The 16,918-nt window shown below is 48.1% G+C and overlaps 1 protein-coding gene across 5 annotated transcripts in view; it reads right to left on the bottom strand.

Moving 5' to 3' along the window:
* The window catches only part of LOC139541682 (tumor protein 63-like), a 208,132-nt gene that overhangs the window by 56,727 nt on the left and 134,487 nt on the right, over positions 1-16,918 (bottom strand). For all 5 annotated transcript variants that reach the window (XM_071346611.1, XM_071346608.1, XM_071346610.1 and 2 more), the window contains one exon: positions 12,540-12,797. In XM_071346611.1, coding sequence (XP_071202712.1) covers positions 12,540-12,797 — 258 coding nt within the window. The remainder of the gene's footprint in view (positions 1-12,539; positions 12,798-16,918) is intronic.

Genomic DNA, 16,918 nt, shown 5'->3' with positions numbered 1-16,918 from the left:
CCTTTGGTTCCTTCCCTATATATGTCACTCCCCTTTGGTTCCTTCCCTATATATGTCACTCTCTTTGGTTCCTTCTCTATATATGTCACTCTCTTTGGTTCCTTCTCTATATATGTCACTCCCTTTGGTTCCTTCCCTATATATGTCACTCCCCTTTGGTTCCTTCCCTATATATGTCACTCCCCTTTGGTTCCTTCCCTATATATGTCACTCCCTTTGGTTCCTTCCCTATATATGTCACTCCCCTTTGGTTCCTTCCCTATATATGTCACTCCCTTTGGTTCCTTCCCTATATATGTCCCTCCCTTTGGTTCCTTCCCTATATATGTCACTCCCTTTGGTTCCTTCCCTATATATGTCACTCCCCTTTGGTTCCTTCCCTATATATGTCACTCCCTTTGGTTCCTTCCCTATATATGTCACTCCCTTTGGTTCCTTCCCTATATATGTCACTCCCTTTGGTTCCTTCCCTATATATGTCACTCCCTTTGGTTCCTTCCCTATATATGTCACTCCCTTTGGTTCCTTCCCTATATATGTCACTCCCTTTGGTTCCTTCCCTATATATGTCACTCCCTTTGGTTCCTTCCCTATATATGTCACTCCCTTTGGTTCCTTCCCTATATATGTCACTCCCTTTGGTTCCTTCCCTATATATGTCACTCCCCTTTGGTTCCTTCCCTATATATGTCACTCCCTTTGGTTCCTTCCCTTTATATGTCACTCCCTTTGGTTCCTTCCCTATATATGTCACTCCCTTTGGTTCCTTCCCTATATATGTCACTCCCTTTGGTTCCTTCCCTATATATGTCCCTCCCTTTGGTTCCTTCCCTATATATGTCACTCCCTTTGGTTCCTTCCCTATATATGTCACTCCCCTTTGGTTCCTTCCCTATATATGTCACTCCCTTTGGTTCCTTCCCTATATATGTCACTCCCTTTGGTTCCTTCCCTATATATGTCACTCCCTTTGGTTCCTTCCCTATATATGTCACTCCCTTTGGTTCCTTCCCTATATATGTCACTCCCTTTGGTTCCTTCCCTATATATGTCACTCCCTTTGGTTCCTTCCCTATATATGTCACTCCCTTTGGTTCCTTCCCTATATATGTCACTCCCTTTGGTTCCTTCCCTATATATGTCACTCCCCTTTGGTTCCTTCCCTATATATGTCACTCCCTTTGGTTCCTTCCCTATATATGTCACTCCCTTTGGTTCCTTCCCTATATATGTCACTCCCTTTGGTTCCTTCCCTATATATGTCACTCTCTTTGGTTCCTTCTCTATATATGTCACTCCCCTTTGGTTCCTTCCCTATATATGTCACTCCCTTTGGTTCCTTCCCTATATATGTCACTCCCTTTGGTTCCTTCCCTATATATGTCACTCCCTTTGGTTCCTTCCCTATATATGTCACTCCCTTTGGTTCCTTCCCTATATATGTCACTCCCTTTGGTTCCTTCCCTATATATGTCACTCCCTTTGGTTCCTTCCCTATATATGTCACTCCCTTTGGTTCCTTCCCTATATATGTCACTCCCTTTGGTTCCTTCCCTATATATGTCACTCCCTTTGGTTCCTCCCCTATATATGTCACTCCCTTTGGTTCCTTCCCTATATATGTCACTCCCTTTGGTTCCTTCCCTATATATGTCACTCCCTTTGGTTCCTTCCCTATATATGTCACTCCCTTTGGTTCCTTCCCTATATATGTCACTCCCTTTGGTTCCTTCCCTATATATGTCACTCCCTTTGGTTCCTTCCCTATATATGTCACTCCCCTTTGGTTCCTTCCCTATATATGTCACTCCCCTTTGGTTCCTCCCCTATATATGTCACTCCCCTTTGGTTCCTTCCCCAGTCGACATTATATACAGGGCAGCATATGGACTCTGAGGCTGCTATTGAATCGGATCAGCCTGCCAGGAATACAACGCACCCACTCTAGATCAGATATATCTACACGAATGCACTGACTGCTAACATGCCTGCAAGGAACCTTACCTATGAAACAGCCTACAAGGCAGCCTCCCAACCCTGTTCAACACCACCTCACCCTGTTCAACCTCCCAATAGACAAATACCACCTCACCCTGTTCAACACCACCTCACCCTGTTCAACACCACCTCACCCTGTTCAACACCACCTCACCCTGTTCAACACCACCTCACCCTGTTCAACACCACCTCACCCTGTTCAACATCACCTCACCCTGTTCAACACCACCTCACCCTGTTCAACACCACCTCACCCTGTTCAACACCACCTCACCCTGTTCAACACCACCTCACCCTGTTCAACACCACCTCACCCTGTTCAACACCACCTCACCCTGTTCAACACCAACTCACCCTGTTCAACACTACCTCACCCTGTTCAACACCACCTCACCCTGTTCAACACTACCTCACCCTGTTCAACACCACCTCACCCTGTTCAACACCACCTCACCCTGTTCAACACTACCTCACCCTGTTCAACACCACCTCACCCTGTTCAACACCACCTCACCCTGTTCAACACTACCTCACCCTGTTCAACACCACCTCACCCTGTTCAACATCACCTCACCCTGTTCAACATCACCTCACCCTGTTCAACACCACCTCACCCTGTTCAACACCACCTCACCCTGTTCAACATCACCTCACCCTGTTCAACATCACCTCACCCTGTTCAACACCACCTCACCCTGTTCAACACTACCTCACCCTGTTCAACCTCCCAATAGACAAACATCACCTCACCCTGTTCAACACCACCTCACCCTGTTCAACACCACCTCACCCTGTTCAACACCACCTCACCCTGTTCAACATCACCTCACCCTGTTCAACACTACCTCACCCTGTTCAACACCACCTCACCCTGTTCAACATCACCTCACCCTGTTCAACACCACCTCACCCTGTTCAACACTACCTCACCCTGTTCAACCTCCCACTAGACAAACATCACCTCACCCTGTTCAACACCACCTCACCCTGTTCAACACCACCTCACCCTGTTCAACACCACCTCACCCTGTTCAACACCACCTCACCCTGTTCAACACCACCTCACCCTGTTCAACATCACCTCACCCTGTTCAACACCACCTCACCCTGTTCAACACCACCTCACCCTGTTCAACATCACCTCACCCTGTTCAACACCACCTCACCCTGTTCAACACTACCTCACCCTGTTCAACACCACCTCACCCTGTTCAACACCACCTCACCCTGTTCAACACCACCTCACCCTGTTCAACATCACCTCACCCTGTTCAACACCACCTCACCCTGTTCAACACTACCTCACCCTGTTCAACCTCCCAATAGACAAACATCACCTCACCCTGTTCAACACCACCTCACCCTGTTCAACACTACCTCACCCTGTTCAACACCACCTCACCCTGTTCAACACCACCTCACCCTGTTCAACACCACCTCACCCTGTTCAACATCACCTCACCCTGTTCAACACCACCTCACCCTGTTCAACACTACCTCACCCTGTTCAACCTCCCAATAGACAAACATCACCTCACCCTGTTCAACACCACCTCACCCTGTTCAACACCACCTCACCCTGTTCAACATCACCTCACCCTGTTCAACACCACCTCACCCTGTTCAACACCACCTCACCCTGTTCAACATCACCTCACCCTGTTCAACACCACCTCACCCTGTTCAACACTACCTCACCCTGTTCAACCTCCCAATAGACAAACATCACCTCACCCTGTTCAACACCACCTCACCCTGTTCAACACCACCTCACCCTGTTCAACACCACCTCACCCTGTTCAACATCACCTCACCCTGTTCAACACCACCTCACCCTGTTCAACACTACCTCACCCTGTTCAACCTCCCAATAGACAAACATCACCTCACCCTGTTCAACACCACCTCACCCTGTTCAACACTACCTCACCCTGTTCAACACCACCTCACCCTGTTCAACACCACCTCACCCTGTTCAACACCACCTCACCCTGTTCAACATCACCTCACCCTGTTCAACACCACCTCACCCTGTTCAACACTACCTCACCCTGTTCAACCTCCCAATAGACAAACATCACCTCACCCTGTTCAACACCACCTCACCCTGTTCAACACCACCTCACCCTGTTCAACACCACCTCACCCTGTTCAACACCACCTCACCCTGTTCAACACCACCTCACCCTGTTCAACACTACCTCACCCTGTTCAACACCACCTCACCCTGTTCAACACTACCTCACCCTGTTCAACACCACCTCACCCTGTTCAACACCACCTCACCCTGTTCAACACTACCTCACCCTGTTCAACACCACCTCACCCTGTTCAACACCACCTCACCCTGTTCAACACTACCTCACCCTGTTCAACACCACCTCACCCTGTTCAACATCACCTCACCCTGTTCAACATCACCTCACCCTGTTCAACACCACCTCACCCTGTTCAACACCACCTCACCCTGTTCAACATCACCTCACCCTGTTCAACATCACCTCACCCTGTTCAACACCACCTCACCCTGTTCAACACCACCTCACCCTGTTCAACATCACCTCACCCTGTTCAACATCACCTCACCCTGTTCAACATCACCTCACCCTGTTCAACACCACCTCACCCTGTTCAACACTACCTCACCCTGTTCAACCTCCCAATAGACAAACATCACCTCACCCTGTTCAACACCACCTCACCCTGTTCAACACCACCTCACCCTGTTCAACACTACCTCACCCTGTTCAACCTCCCAATAGACAAACATCACCTCACCCTGTTCAACACCACCTCACCCTGTTCAACACCACCTCACCCTGTTCAACACCACCTCACCCTGTTCAACACCACCTCACCCTGTTCAACACCACCTCACCCTGTTCAACCTCCCAATAGACAAACACTACCTCACCCTGTTCAACACCACCTCACCCTGTTCAACACCACCTCACCCTGTTCAACCTCCCAATAGTGGGGAACCACCTCACCCTGTTCAACCTCCCAATAGTGGGGAACCATTAAGTAACAATGATTCCTCACTGGTGATGGTGACACCCCATTAATATGGCAGCAGAGACAACATAGCTAAATAAAACAAATAGGCAAATAGCTATATTGACTTTTCCTGAAAAGGGTATTTGTCTTGTCTCATTGAACTAGGGCTGTGACGGTCATGGAATTTTGGTTAACGCTAGTGCCCGTTTTTTTAAAAAGACTGCACATTTCTCCTCTCCTCCGCTCCTGACTGCATGTGCTGCCATAGAAACCTGATGAATAGAACGGGCGTCCCCATTCAAGTCAATTATGACATCATGGGTGAACAGGCGACCATTGCGAAGAGCAAAGCAGGAAGTCTACCCGTTAATATGTGCTGTGATTTGTTGATTCAACTCAACTGACATTACTTAATTGGCCAAGTTAGCAAGGTAAGGCAAATGAAGCTAGCTGCTCCAAGATGGCGTATCAGTCAGACGTCTTTGTCTTTGTCCCGTCGTGTCCCTTGTATATATCTTTTTCTATCTTCGCATATCTTCTAAAAATATTTCCTAAACCTCAACTTCTAAGTACTCTCCTGCAACCCTCCTCACCCAATGTGGCGTGGATCTGCTTTTTTCTAAAGTATTTCAATTTACTTTGGATCTGGAATCCCTCAACTAAAGCTAGTCAGCTAACTAGCTACCAGCTATCAGTCAGCAAACCACTACTAGCGGTCATCAGCTAACCTTTAGCTCGGAAAGCTCTCGCCAGTTCGTAAAACGTGACTCAAACCAGAGCATAACGGACCTACACTGCTCAAAAAAATAAAGGGAACACTAAAATAACACATCCTAGATCTGAATGAATGAACTGTTCTTATTAAATACTTTTTTTCTTTACATAGTTGAATGTGCTGACAACAAAATCACACAAAAATTATCAATGGAAATCAAATTTATCAACCCATGGAGGTCTGGATTTGGAGTCACACTCAAAATTAAAGTGGAAAACCACACTACAGGCTGATCCAACTTTGATGTAATGTCCTTAAAACAAGTCAAAATGAGGCTCAGTAGTGTGTGTGGCCTCCACATGCCTGTATGACCTCCCTACAACGCCTGGGCATGCTCCTGATGAGGTGGCGGATGGTCTCCTGAGGGATCTCCTCCCAGACCTGGACTAAAGCATCCGCCAACTCCTGGACAGTCTGTGGTGCAACGTGGCTTTGGTGGATGGAGCGAGACATGTCCCAGATGTGCTCAATTGAATTCAGGTCTGGGGAACGGGCGGGCCAGTCCATAGCATCAATGCCTTCCTCTTGCAAGAACTGCTGACACACTCCAGCCACATGAGGTCTAGCATTGTCTTGAATTAGGAGGAACCCAGGGCCAACCGCACCAGCATATGGTCTCACAAGGGGTCTGAGGATCTCATCTCGGTACCTAATGGCAGTCAGGCTACCTCTGGCGAGCCCATGGAGGGCTGTGCGGCCTCCCAAGGAAATGCCACCCCACACCATGACTGACCCACCGCCAAACCGGTCATGCTGGAGGATGTTGCAGGCAGCAGAACGTTCTCCACGGCGTCTCCAGACTGTCACGTCTGTCACATGTGCTCAGTGTGAACCTGCTTTCATCTGTGAAGAGCACAGGGCGCCAGTGGCGAATTTGCCAATCTTGGTGTTCTCTGGCAAATGCCAAACGTCCTGCACGGTGTTGGGCTGTAAGCACAAACCCCACCTGTGGATGTCGGGCCCTCATACCACCCTCATGGAGTCTGTTTCTGACCGTTTGAGCAGACACATGCACATTTGTGGCCTGCTGGAGGTCATTTTGCAGGGCTCTGGCAGTGCTCCTCCTGCTCCTTCTTGCACAAAGGCGGAGGTAGCGGTCCTGCTGCTGGGTTGTTTCCCTCCTACGGCCTCCTCCATGTCTCCTGATGTACTGGCCTGTCTCCTGGTAGCGCCTCCATGCTCTGGACACTACGCTGACAGACACAGCAAACTTTCTTGCCACAGCTCGCATTGATGTGCCATCCTGGATGAGCTGCACTACCTGAGCCACTTGTGTGGGTTGTAGACTCCGTCTCATGCTACCACTAGAGTGAGAGCACCGCCAGCATTCAAAAGTGACCAAAACATCCGCCAGGAAGCATAGGAACTGAGAAGTGGTCTGTGGTCACCACCTGCAGAACCACTCCTTTATTGGGGGTGTCTTGCTAATTGCCTATAATTTCCACCTGTTGTCTATTCCATTTGCACAACAGCATGTGAAATTTATTGTCAATCAGTGTTGCTTCCTAAGTGGACAGTTTGATTTCACAGAAGTGTGATTGACTTGGAGTTACATTGTGTTGTTTAAGTGTTCCCTTTATTTTTTTGAGCAGTGTATTTTTTCTTCTCTCCATTTCCCCGGATTCCTACCACAAACTCTGAACATTTTCATCTGGATCTTCGCAACTAGCTAACCCCAATCCCGGTGACTACTCATGGCTAGCGTTTCCATCCCGGAGCAAGTACCACTTAGCCTGAAGCTAGCCCGGCTAGGGCTCCTTGGCTACCACCGAAGCCCACTCCTGGGCTACAATATCCAGACCCCTTCTACTGCCGGTACGGGGCACAGAACCCCGCCAATCCTCTACGACTGGAATAACGACATAATCTGCCCGAGGATTCCAACAGGCCCCTCAGGCGCGACGTCCACTGACGGCCCATTCTGATAACCGTGGCCTGCTAGCTACCTAGAGCTACTTGGAACCCTACTAATCCACGACTGGTCTATCGACGTCACCTGGTCTCAGACGATCCCGCAAGTGAAGAAGCCGGATGTGGAGGTCCTGGGCTGGTGTGGTTATACGTGGTCTGCGGTTGTAAGACCGGTTGGACATACTGTCATATTCTCTAAAACGACATCGGATGGGGGCTTATGGTAGAAAAATTAACATTCAATTCTCTGGCAACAGCTCTGGTGGACATTCCTGCAGTCAGCATGCCAATTGCACGCTCCCTCAAAACTTGAGACATCTGTGGCATTGTGTTGTGTGAAAAAACAGCACATTTTAGAGTGGCTACTCGCTAGCCCAGCTACTAACCTACACTCATTTAGAGTGGCTACTAGCTAGCCCAGCTACTAGCCTACACTCATTTAGAGTGGCTACTAGCTAGCCCAGCTACTAACCTACACTCATTTAGAGTGGCTACTAGCTAGCCCAGCTACTAGCCTACACTCATTTAGAGTGGCTACTAGCTAGCCCAGCTACTAGCCTACAATCATTTAGAGTGGCTACTAGCTAGCCCAGCTACTGGTCTACACTCATTTAGAGTGGCTACTAGCTAGCCCAGCTACTAGCCTACACTCATTTAGAGTGGCTACTAGCTAGCCCAGCAACTAGCCTACATTCATAGAAGAAAAGGTGCTATCTAGGATGTTAAAAAGGGTTCTTCAGCTGTCCCCATAGGAGAACCCTTTGAAGAACCCTTTTTGGTTCCAGGTAAAAACCCTTTTAGAACCCTTTTGGTTTCCATGACCCCACAGAGACAGAACACAGTGTGCACTAAGTCCCCATTGTAAGATCCCACAGAGACACACAGCCAGCCCATCAAAAGGGAGCATCAGCAGCTCTGTGTGCAGACTAAAGCTGGAGTGGTGACGCCTACAGTGGCCCTGTGCCATAAGGCCATCAGGCCAGTGACTGAGCTAGTCTAGCCATTCTGTGTAGCTTCCAGGAGCTTAAAGGGGAAGCTGTAGAGCCCTCAGACTCAGACCCATACTACTATCACCACATCTCCATCAGACTGGCGCGGTCATTATAGAGACAACGCTCTTTCGGTCAGCTCTGTCGGTCAGATATTTTGGTACGTCTTCAACCAACCATTAGCCCACTAGTGTGAAGTGGGAGGGGTGGCAATATTTGAGGTGTGTCCTTAAAAACAAGCGCAAAAGGGATTTCATGCAGCGCATAGTGGAAGATTTAAGACCAACGAAAAGCAAGTCTTAGCGGTAACGATGGGATAGGCCTACATTTGATTATTTTGGTTCTGTAGGCTATTTAACGAACTAGGCTATAACGGACTAACATTCAAGTTGGAGTAGATGACAATGCAGTACATAAAAGACCGTAAATACACAACTTGATGCAGCCACATATTTAGCCATGGAGCACGTTCTGATTGGCCAATGAGGGGGGTCAAGCCATGACACACTTTCAACTTGTTTATTCACCAAACCCCAGCCCTTTTCGCTCCACTTCCAGCTACTGCGCCCATAATTCCTGCTGTGAAAATAGCAAAAGTTTGTCTTAACACACCCCTGGACATAGAGCACTGCCGACAGCCCTAAGATTGACCAAATTAGATTTATTTTTGGTTATGTTTGTTAAAATAGAGCCCTTAGTGGGTTTATGAAGACATGGTGCCTGATCCAGAGTCTAAAACAAGGTTTGGGGCGTGCCTCCACAATTCCCACCCTCTTACTCTTCCCATCAGACAACCAACTGCACATCAGACAGACACTTTTGTTTCTGCGCTGTGAAGATGAGAGAGACAGGAAGTGTGGGAATTTAGTAAATGTCACTATCCCACAGTCGTCGTAGCCAATGAGCTGGCTGAGATGGCCCCAGATTACTGCCAGAATCCCGCCTGTTTACTCTGAGACATGACCTATCTACCGTTGGTTGATATTTAGGCAACGATACCTCAGGTTCTATAACACTCCTTCCTCTCCCGTCTGCCAAATCTGGAGATTGATGGCTTACCTGGACCATAATGGTCCAAAATCAATTCCCGTACTACAGTTGAATAGGACCACGTGAGACTGGTTCAGCCACATAGTTTCCCATGAATATTATGATTTCACAAGAGATCCCAACACTTGATGTAAAAGAGCCTATATATAGAACGTAGAAAACGATTGAATCCATTCATCCACAGTTGAGATATGGAGCAGCTTAGATGGTTAGCTAACTATTGTGACCGCTAGGTGGGGTGCTCTTTGCTTTTGGTTTTACACAATGGTACAAGGCATGACACGGCATTGGAGTAAGTAAAGATGGCCATGGAGTCAGTACAGATGGTCATGGAGTCAGAGCAGATGGTCATGGAGTCAGAGCAGATGGTCATGGAGTCAGTACAGATGGTCATGGAGTCAGAGCAGATGGTCATGGAGTCAGTACAGATGGTCATGGAGTCAGAACGGATGGCAATGGAGTCAGAGCAGATGGTCATGGAGTCAGTACAGATGGTCATGGAGTCAGTACAGATGGTCATGGAGTCAGTACAGATGGTCATGGAGTCAGAACGGATGGCCACGGAGTCAGAACGGATGGCCATGGAGTCAGTACAGATGGTCACGGAGTCAGTGCAGATGGTCACGGAATCAGCAAACCGTAACTACACAAACAAGCTGTGTGCAGCTGGGGCTCTGAAGCAACAGCTGTCAGTACAGAACTGTCACATAATGATAGAAAATAATGACAAAGCACTACAGAGTAGACCTGTCAGGCAGAGTAGAGTAGACCTGTCAGGCAGAGTAGGGCAGAGTAGAGCTGCCAGGCAGAGCAGAGCAGACCTGTCAAACAGAATAGAGTAGAGCAGAGCTGCCAGGTAGAACAGAGCTGCCAGGCAGAGTAGAGCTGCCAGGCAGGGCAGAGCTGCCAGGTAGAGCAGAGCTGCCAGGCAGAGCAGAGCAGAGCTGCCAGGCAGAGCAGAGCAGAGCTGCCAGGCAGAGCAGAGCTGCCAGGTAGAGCAGAGCTGCCAGGTAGAGCAGAGCTGCCAGGCAGAGCAGAGCTGCCAGGCAGAGCAGAGCTGCCAGGTAGAGTAGAGCTGCCAGGTAGAGCAGAGCTGCCATGCAGAGCAGAGCTGCCAGGCAGAGCAGAGCTGCCAGGTAGAGCAGAGCTGCCACGTAGAGCAGAGCTGCCAGGCAGAGCAGAGCTGCCAGGCAGAGCAGAGCTGCCAGGTAGGGTAGAGCTGCCAGGCAGAGTAGAGCTGCCAGGCAGAGCAGAGCTGCCAGGCAGGGCAGAGCTGCCAGGCAGAGCAGAGCTGCCAGGCAGAGCAGAGCTGCCAGGTAGAGCAGAGCTGCCAGGTAGAGTAGAGCTGCCAGGCAGAGCAGAGCTGCCAGGCAGGGCAGAGCTAGAAGAGCTGGTTCTGTCAGTCTGCTGCTGAGACATCAGTACACGGTGAGTGGTGACATCAAGCTGCACCGACAGACAGACAGACAGACAGACAGACAGACAGACAGACAGACAGACAGACAGACAGACAGACAGACAGACAGACAGACAGACAGACAGACAGACAGACAGACAGACAGACAGACAAACAGAGACAGACAGACAGACAGACAGACAGACAGACAGACAGACCTGGGAAGAAGTTACCCTTTCTTTCCCTGTGAATAATACCACTCTGAAATCCTCTCCGAATCAGCTGTGAGTCAGAAGAGATCAAAAGGAGGGGGGAAGAGTCCTATAGACTGACATGAGAATGTACCACTGTCATTCTGGAGGATCCAGACATGAGAATGTACCACTGTCATTCTGGAGGATCCAGACATGAGAATGTACCACTGTCATTCTGGAGTATCCAGACATGAGAATGTACCACTGTCATTCTGGAGTATCCAGACATGAGAATGTACCACTGTCATTCTGGAGTATCCAGACATGAGAATGTACCACTGTCATTCTGGAGTATCCAGACATGAGAATGTACCACTGTCATTCTGGAGTATCCAGACATGAGAATGTACCACTGTCATTCTGGAGTATCCAGACATGAGAATGTACCACTGTCATTCTGGAGGATCCAGACATGATAATGTACCACTGTCATTCTGGAGGATCCAGACATGATAATGTCCCACTGTCATTCTGGAGGATCCAGACGTGAGCATGTGCCTTGAGTTAGGGTTGTTAATTTATTAAAAGATACACAATGATCTCTTCCTGTTACAACTGAACTGTCATGGCTCTGAGAAAAACACTAGGAGTCCAGGCTGTGTGAAGTTGTTATTCTAGAGGAGTAAACACCTGGAATAGACCTAAAAGTTGAGTTTGTACCAACTGTCATGGCTGAGGTTCTCATCGTGTGTCATGAGATGAGGTAGACCAACTTTCCCCCCGCCAGACAGAGTTGTGCAACGGAGAGCGTTTGATGTATTGTGTATTACAAAACAGCCTGGAGCACTGATTGGCTTGATACAACTATTATACATTTTCTACAGATTCTACCTTTAATCCAGGTGAATATGATGTTTTCACATGACCCCCAGACCTCACTGGAGGATCCAGCTGACTCATAAATTAACCTTGGAGGGTTCCCATGATAGAACACATCAATCAACCAAATCTCAGACATCTGACTTCTGCTTATCCAATTTCAAATAATAATTCATTTAAATCATGTTTAATTAGCTGACAATTGTTTTTATATATTCATTATTCAATTGGATGATAAACAAATGCTTCCCCCCCCAGGATAGGATAACATTGTGACTGGTTCTACTGTATGTTTTGGGAATTTGTAAAGTGAGATCCATGTGAAATGCACTTTAAAATATAACTCTTACCGTCCAGGTGGCAGACTTGGCTGTGGATGACTGTTGGAAGGAGACGTCGAAGGTGTGTGTCCCAGCGTAGTCTGTGTTGGAGGGGATAGTCGGGGAGGGGGACATGGCGTCGAAGGTGGAGCTGGGCTGGGCGTAGGGTGAAGGAGCTGACACGTTGTTCTGGACATGGTCGTTGTTGTAGGGACTGGTGGAGGTAGAGCCGCCATTTTGGATGTTCTGATCCATGCTGTTCAGTAGGCCCAGGTTGGTATACTGGGACTGGAGGGAGAGGGGGAGAGAGAGAGGGGGAGAGAGAGAGGGAGAGAGAGAGGGAGAGAGAGAGAGAGAGAGAGAGAGAGAGAGAGAGAGAGAGAGAGAGAGAGAGAGAGAGAGAGAGAGAGAGAGAGAGAGAGAGAGAGAGAGAGAGAGAGAGAGAGAGAGAGAAACTTTAATGACCAACTGTAGGTTCACTTCATCCCTACCCCACCAAAAGACACACATACACACAGAGGTTGAACCGATTGGAGGAGAGGGCAGCCATGTTATGGTGCTCATGGAGCAGTTTTTAGGGTTAAGGGCCCCAGTGCCTTACTCAAGGGCCAGGTTGTTGCACTGTAACTAGGGAGAGGTGAGAAGGGAAGAACACAGAAATGACTCGTAACAGGAGAATGTTACCGCGTTTCAATCTGGTGCTCACAGATCAGTCTGGAACTCACAGATCAGTCTGGAACTCACAGATCAGTCTGGAACTCACAGATCAGTCTGGAACTCACAGATCAGTCTGGAACGCACAGATCAGTCTGGAACGCACAGATCAGTCTGGAGCTCACAGATCAGTCTGGAACTCACAGATCAGTCTGGAACTCAAAGATCAGTCTGGAACTCAGAGATCAGTCTGGAGCTCACAGATCAGTCTGGAGCTCACAGATCAGTCTGGAGCTCACAGATCAGTCTGGAACTCACAGATCAGTCTGGAACTCAAAGATCAGTCTGGAATGCACAGATCAGTCTGGAGCTCACAGATCAGTCTGGAACTCAAAGATCAGTCTGGAACACACAGATCAGTCTGGAGCTCACAGATCAGTCTGGAACTCACAGATCAGTCTGGAACTCACAGATCAGTCTGGAACGCACAGATCAGTCTGGAACTCACAGATCAGTCTGGAACTCACAGATCAGTCTGGAGCGCACAGATCAGTCTGGAACTCACAGATCAGTCTGGAACTCACAGTTCAGTCTGGAACTCACAGATCAGTCTGGAACTCACAGATCAGTCTGGAACTCACATATCAGTCTGGAGCTCACAGATCAGTCTGGAACTCACAGTTCAGTCTGGAACTCACAGATCAGTCTGGAGCTCACAGATCAGTCTGGAACTCACTTTTCATAGACTGCAGAAAATGTTGATATTATAAAATAAATAGATTGTGTAAAAGGACCAATGCAGCCATTTTTTAAAATCTCAATATCAAATCATTTCTGGGTTAATGTTATGTCCCCAACTATGATTGTTTCCAATTAAAACGGTCAAAAATAAATGATCTTAATCTTAATATTTTTAGCAAAGAGCAATTTCTCAAGCAAGAAAATGAGCTGTTATTGGCATAGAGGTTTGGAACTCTCTTTCTTATTGGTCTATTCATTAATTTACCGCCTGGTGATGTCACAAAGGGAAGGCCAAAACTCTTTTCAAACAGCTCTTACACTTAAAGGGACATTATCCTTATTTTCACAATTTCACAGCATTATTCCAACCTCATACAGGAAAATCATTTTGGACTGCACTGGGCCTTTAAAAGACAAATGACCTTTGTGTCATTGTCGGCTGGTTAAAAAGCCACTGAATACGTTGTTTTTTCTGTTGCTCATTAGAAAAAACAGATTTCAGTCTTGGAGGTGTGTTTTCTGACCGATTCCGCGTTCAAATACACTCGTATTTACAGAATTTTCTTATTGTTTCTTATCAGCAATATGAGCTGTTTTTATGGACTCATGTGGCGGGGCCGGGTCGACTCAATATAGTGTACTGTGTACTCTAGAATAGGGCTTCTTCAACCTTTTTCAGGTCCAGACCCAAATGAGAAGTGTACTGTCCTCCAACGACCCAAATGAGAAGTGTACTGTCCTCCAACGACCCAAATGAGAAGTGTACAGTCCTCCAACGAGCCAAATGAGAAGTGTACTGTCCTCCAACGAGCAAAATGAGAAGTGTACTGTCCTCCAACGACCCAAATGAGAAGTGTACTGTCCTCCAACGAGCCAAATGAGAAGTGTACTGTCCTCCAACGAGCCAAATGAGAAGTGTACTGTCCTCCAACGAGCCAAATGAGAAGTGTACTGTCCTCCAACGAGCCAAATGAGAAGTGTACTGTCCTCCAACGAGCCAAATGAGAAGTGTACTGTCCTCCAACGAGCCAAATGAGAAGTGTACTGTCCTCCAACGAGCCAAATGAGAAGTGTACTGTCCTCCAACGAGCCAAATGAGAAGTGTACTGTCCTCCAATGAGCCAAATGAGAAGTGTACTGTCCTCCGACGAGCCAAATGAGAAGTGTACTGTCCTCCAACGACCCAAATGAGAAGTGTACTGTCCTCCAACGACCCAAATGAGAAGTGTACTGTCCTCCAACGACCCAAATGAGAAGTGTACTGTCCTCCAACGAGCCAAATGAGAAGTGTACTGTCCTCCAACGACCCAAATGAGAAGTGTACTGTCCTCCAACGACCCAAATGAGAAGTGTACTGTCCTCCAACGACCCAAATGAGAAGTGTACTGTCCTCCAACGAGCCAAATGAGAAGCGTACTGTCCTCCAACGACCCAAATGAGAAGTGTACTGTCCTCCAACGAGCCAAATGAGAAGTGTACTGTCCTCCAACGAGCCAAATGAGAAGTGTACTGTCCTCCAACGAGCCAAATGAGAAGTGTACTGTCCTCCAACGAGCCAAATGAGAAGTGTACTGTCCTCCAACGAGCCAAATGAGAAGTGTACTGTCCTCCAACGAGCCAAATGAGAAGTGTACTGTCCTCCAACGAGCCAAATGAGAAGTGTACTGTCCTCCAACGAGCCAAATGAGAAGTGTACTGTCCTCCAACGACCCAAATGAGAAGTGTACTGTCCTCCGACGAGCCAAATGAGAAGTGTACTGTCCTCCGACGAGCCAAATGAGAAGTGTACTGTCCTCCAACGAGCCAAATGAGAAGTGTACTGTCCTCCAACGAGCCAAATGAGAAGTGTACTGTCCTCCAACGACCCAAATGAGAAGTGTACTGTCCTCCAAGGACCCAAATGAGAAGCGTACTGTCCTCCAACGACCCAAATGAGAAGTGTACTGTCCTCCAACGACCCAAATGAGAAGTGTACTGTCCTCCAAACGACCCAAATTATAATGTGTGTGAATATACACTGAGTTATACCAAACATTAAGAACACCTTCCTAATATTGAGAGCCGTATTCTCATAACTCGCGACCGACTTCTCACATGCCCAGGGCCCACTTTGGGTCCCGACCCATAGTTTGGGTCCCGACCCATAGTTTGAGAAACCCTGCTCTAGAAAACCCTCTAGAAACCAGCAGCTCTTGGAGGACACTGGAAGTTATTCAATGTTTTCTGTTTATTGTTAAAAGTAAAACCAACGTGTTTGGGCCCGTAGCTTTCATCAGGGTTTTTTTCCGTTCCCTCTGTTCTAGAAACGCCGAAACAGTAAGGTAATAAATAATAATGAAAACCCTTAAACTTTAGATTAGAAACACTGCAATAAGCCGCGCCTTAGTGTCTCCATCAACATGTCCAGTAAACAGAAAGTAACAGAGTTCCTGATAAATTAAGCAACAGTCCTTATGCTCTGTTTCCATTCTGGTAGATCACACCGTTCATGGCAACAACCTCCCCAGATCACACCGTTCATGGCAACAACCTCCCCAGATCACAGCGTCCATGTCAACAGCCTCCCCAGATCACACCGTTCATGTCAACAGCCTCCCCAGATCACACTGTCCATGTCAACAGCCTCCCCAGATCACACTGTCCATGTCAACAGCCTCCCCAGATCACACCGTCCATGTCAACAGCCTCCCCAGATCACACCGTCCATGTCAACAGCCTCCCCAGATCACACCGTCCATGTCAACACCCTCCCCAGATCACACCGTTCATGGCAACACCCTCCCCAGATCACACCGTCCATGTCAACAGCCTCCCCAGATCACACCGTCCATGTCAACAGCCTCCCCAGATCACAGCGTCCATGTCAACAGCCTCCCCAGATCACAGCGTCTAGGTTAACAGCCTCCCCAGATCACACTGTCCATGTCAACAGCCTCCCCAGATCACACCGTCCATGTCAACAACCTCCCCAGATCACACCGTCCATGTCAACAGCCTCCCCAGATCACACCGTC

Source organism: Salvelinus alpinus, chromosome 16 (assembly GCF_045679555.1).
Source record: "Salvelinus alpinus chromosome 16, SLU_Salpinus.1, whole genome shotgun sequence".
Classification (NCBI taxonomy): Eukaryota; Metazoa; Chordata; class Actinopteri; order Salmoniformes; family Salmonidae; genus Salvelinus; species Salvelinus alpinus.
The sequence above is the reverse complement of the archived record's forward strand: the minus strand, read 5'-3'. Positions and strand labels throughout refer to the sequence as shown.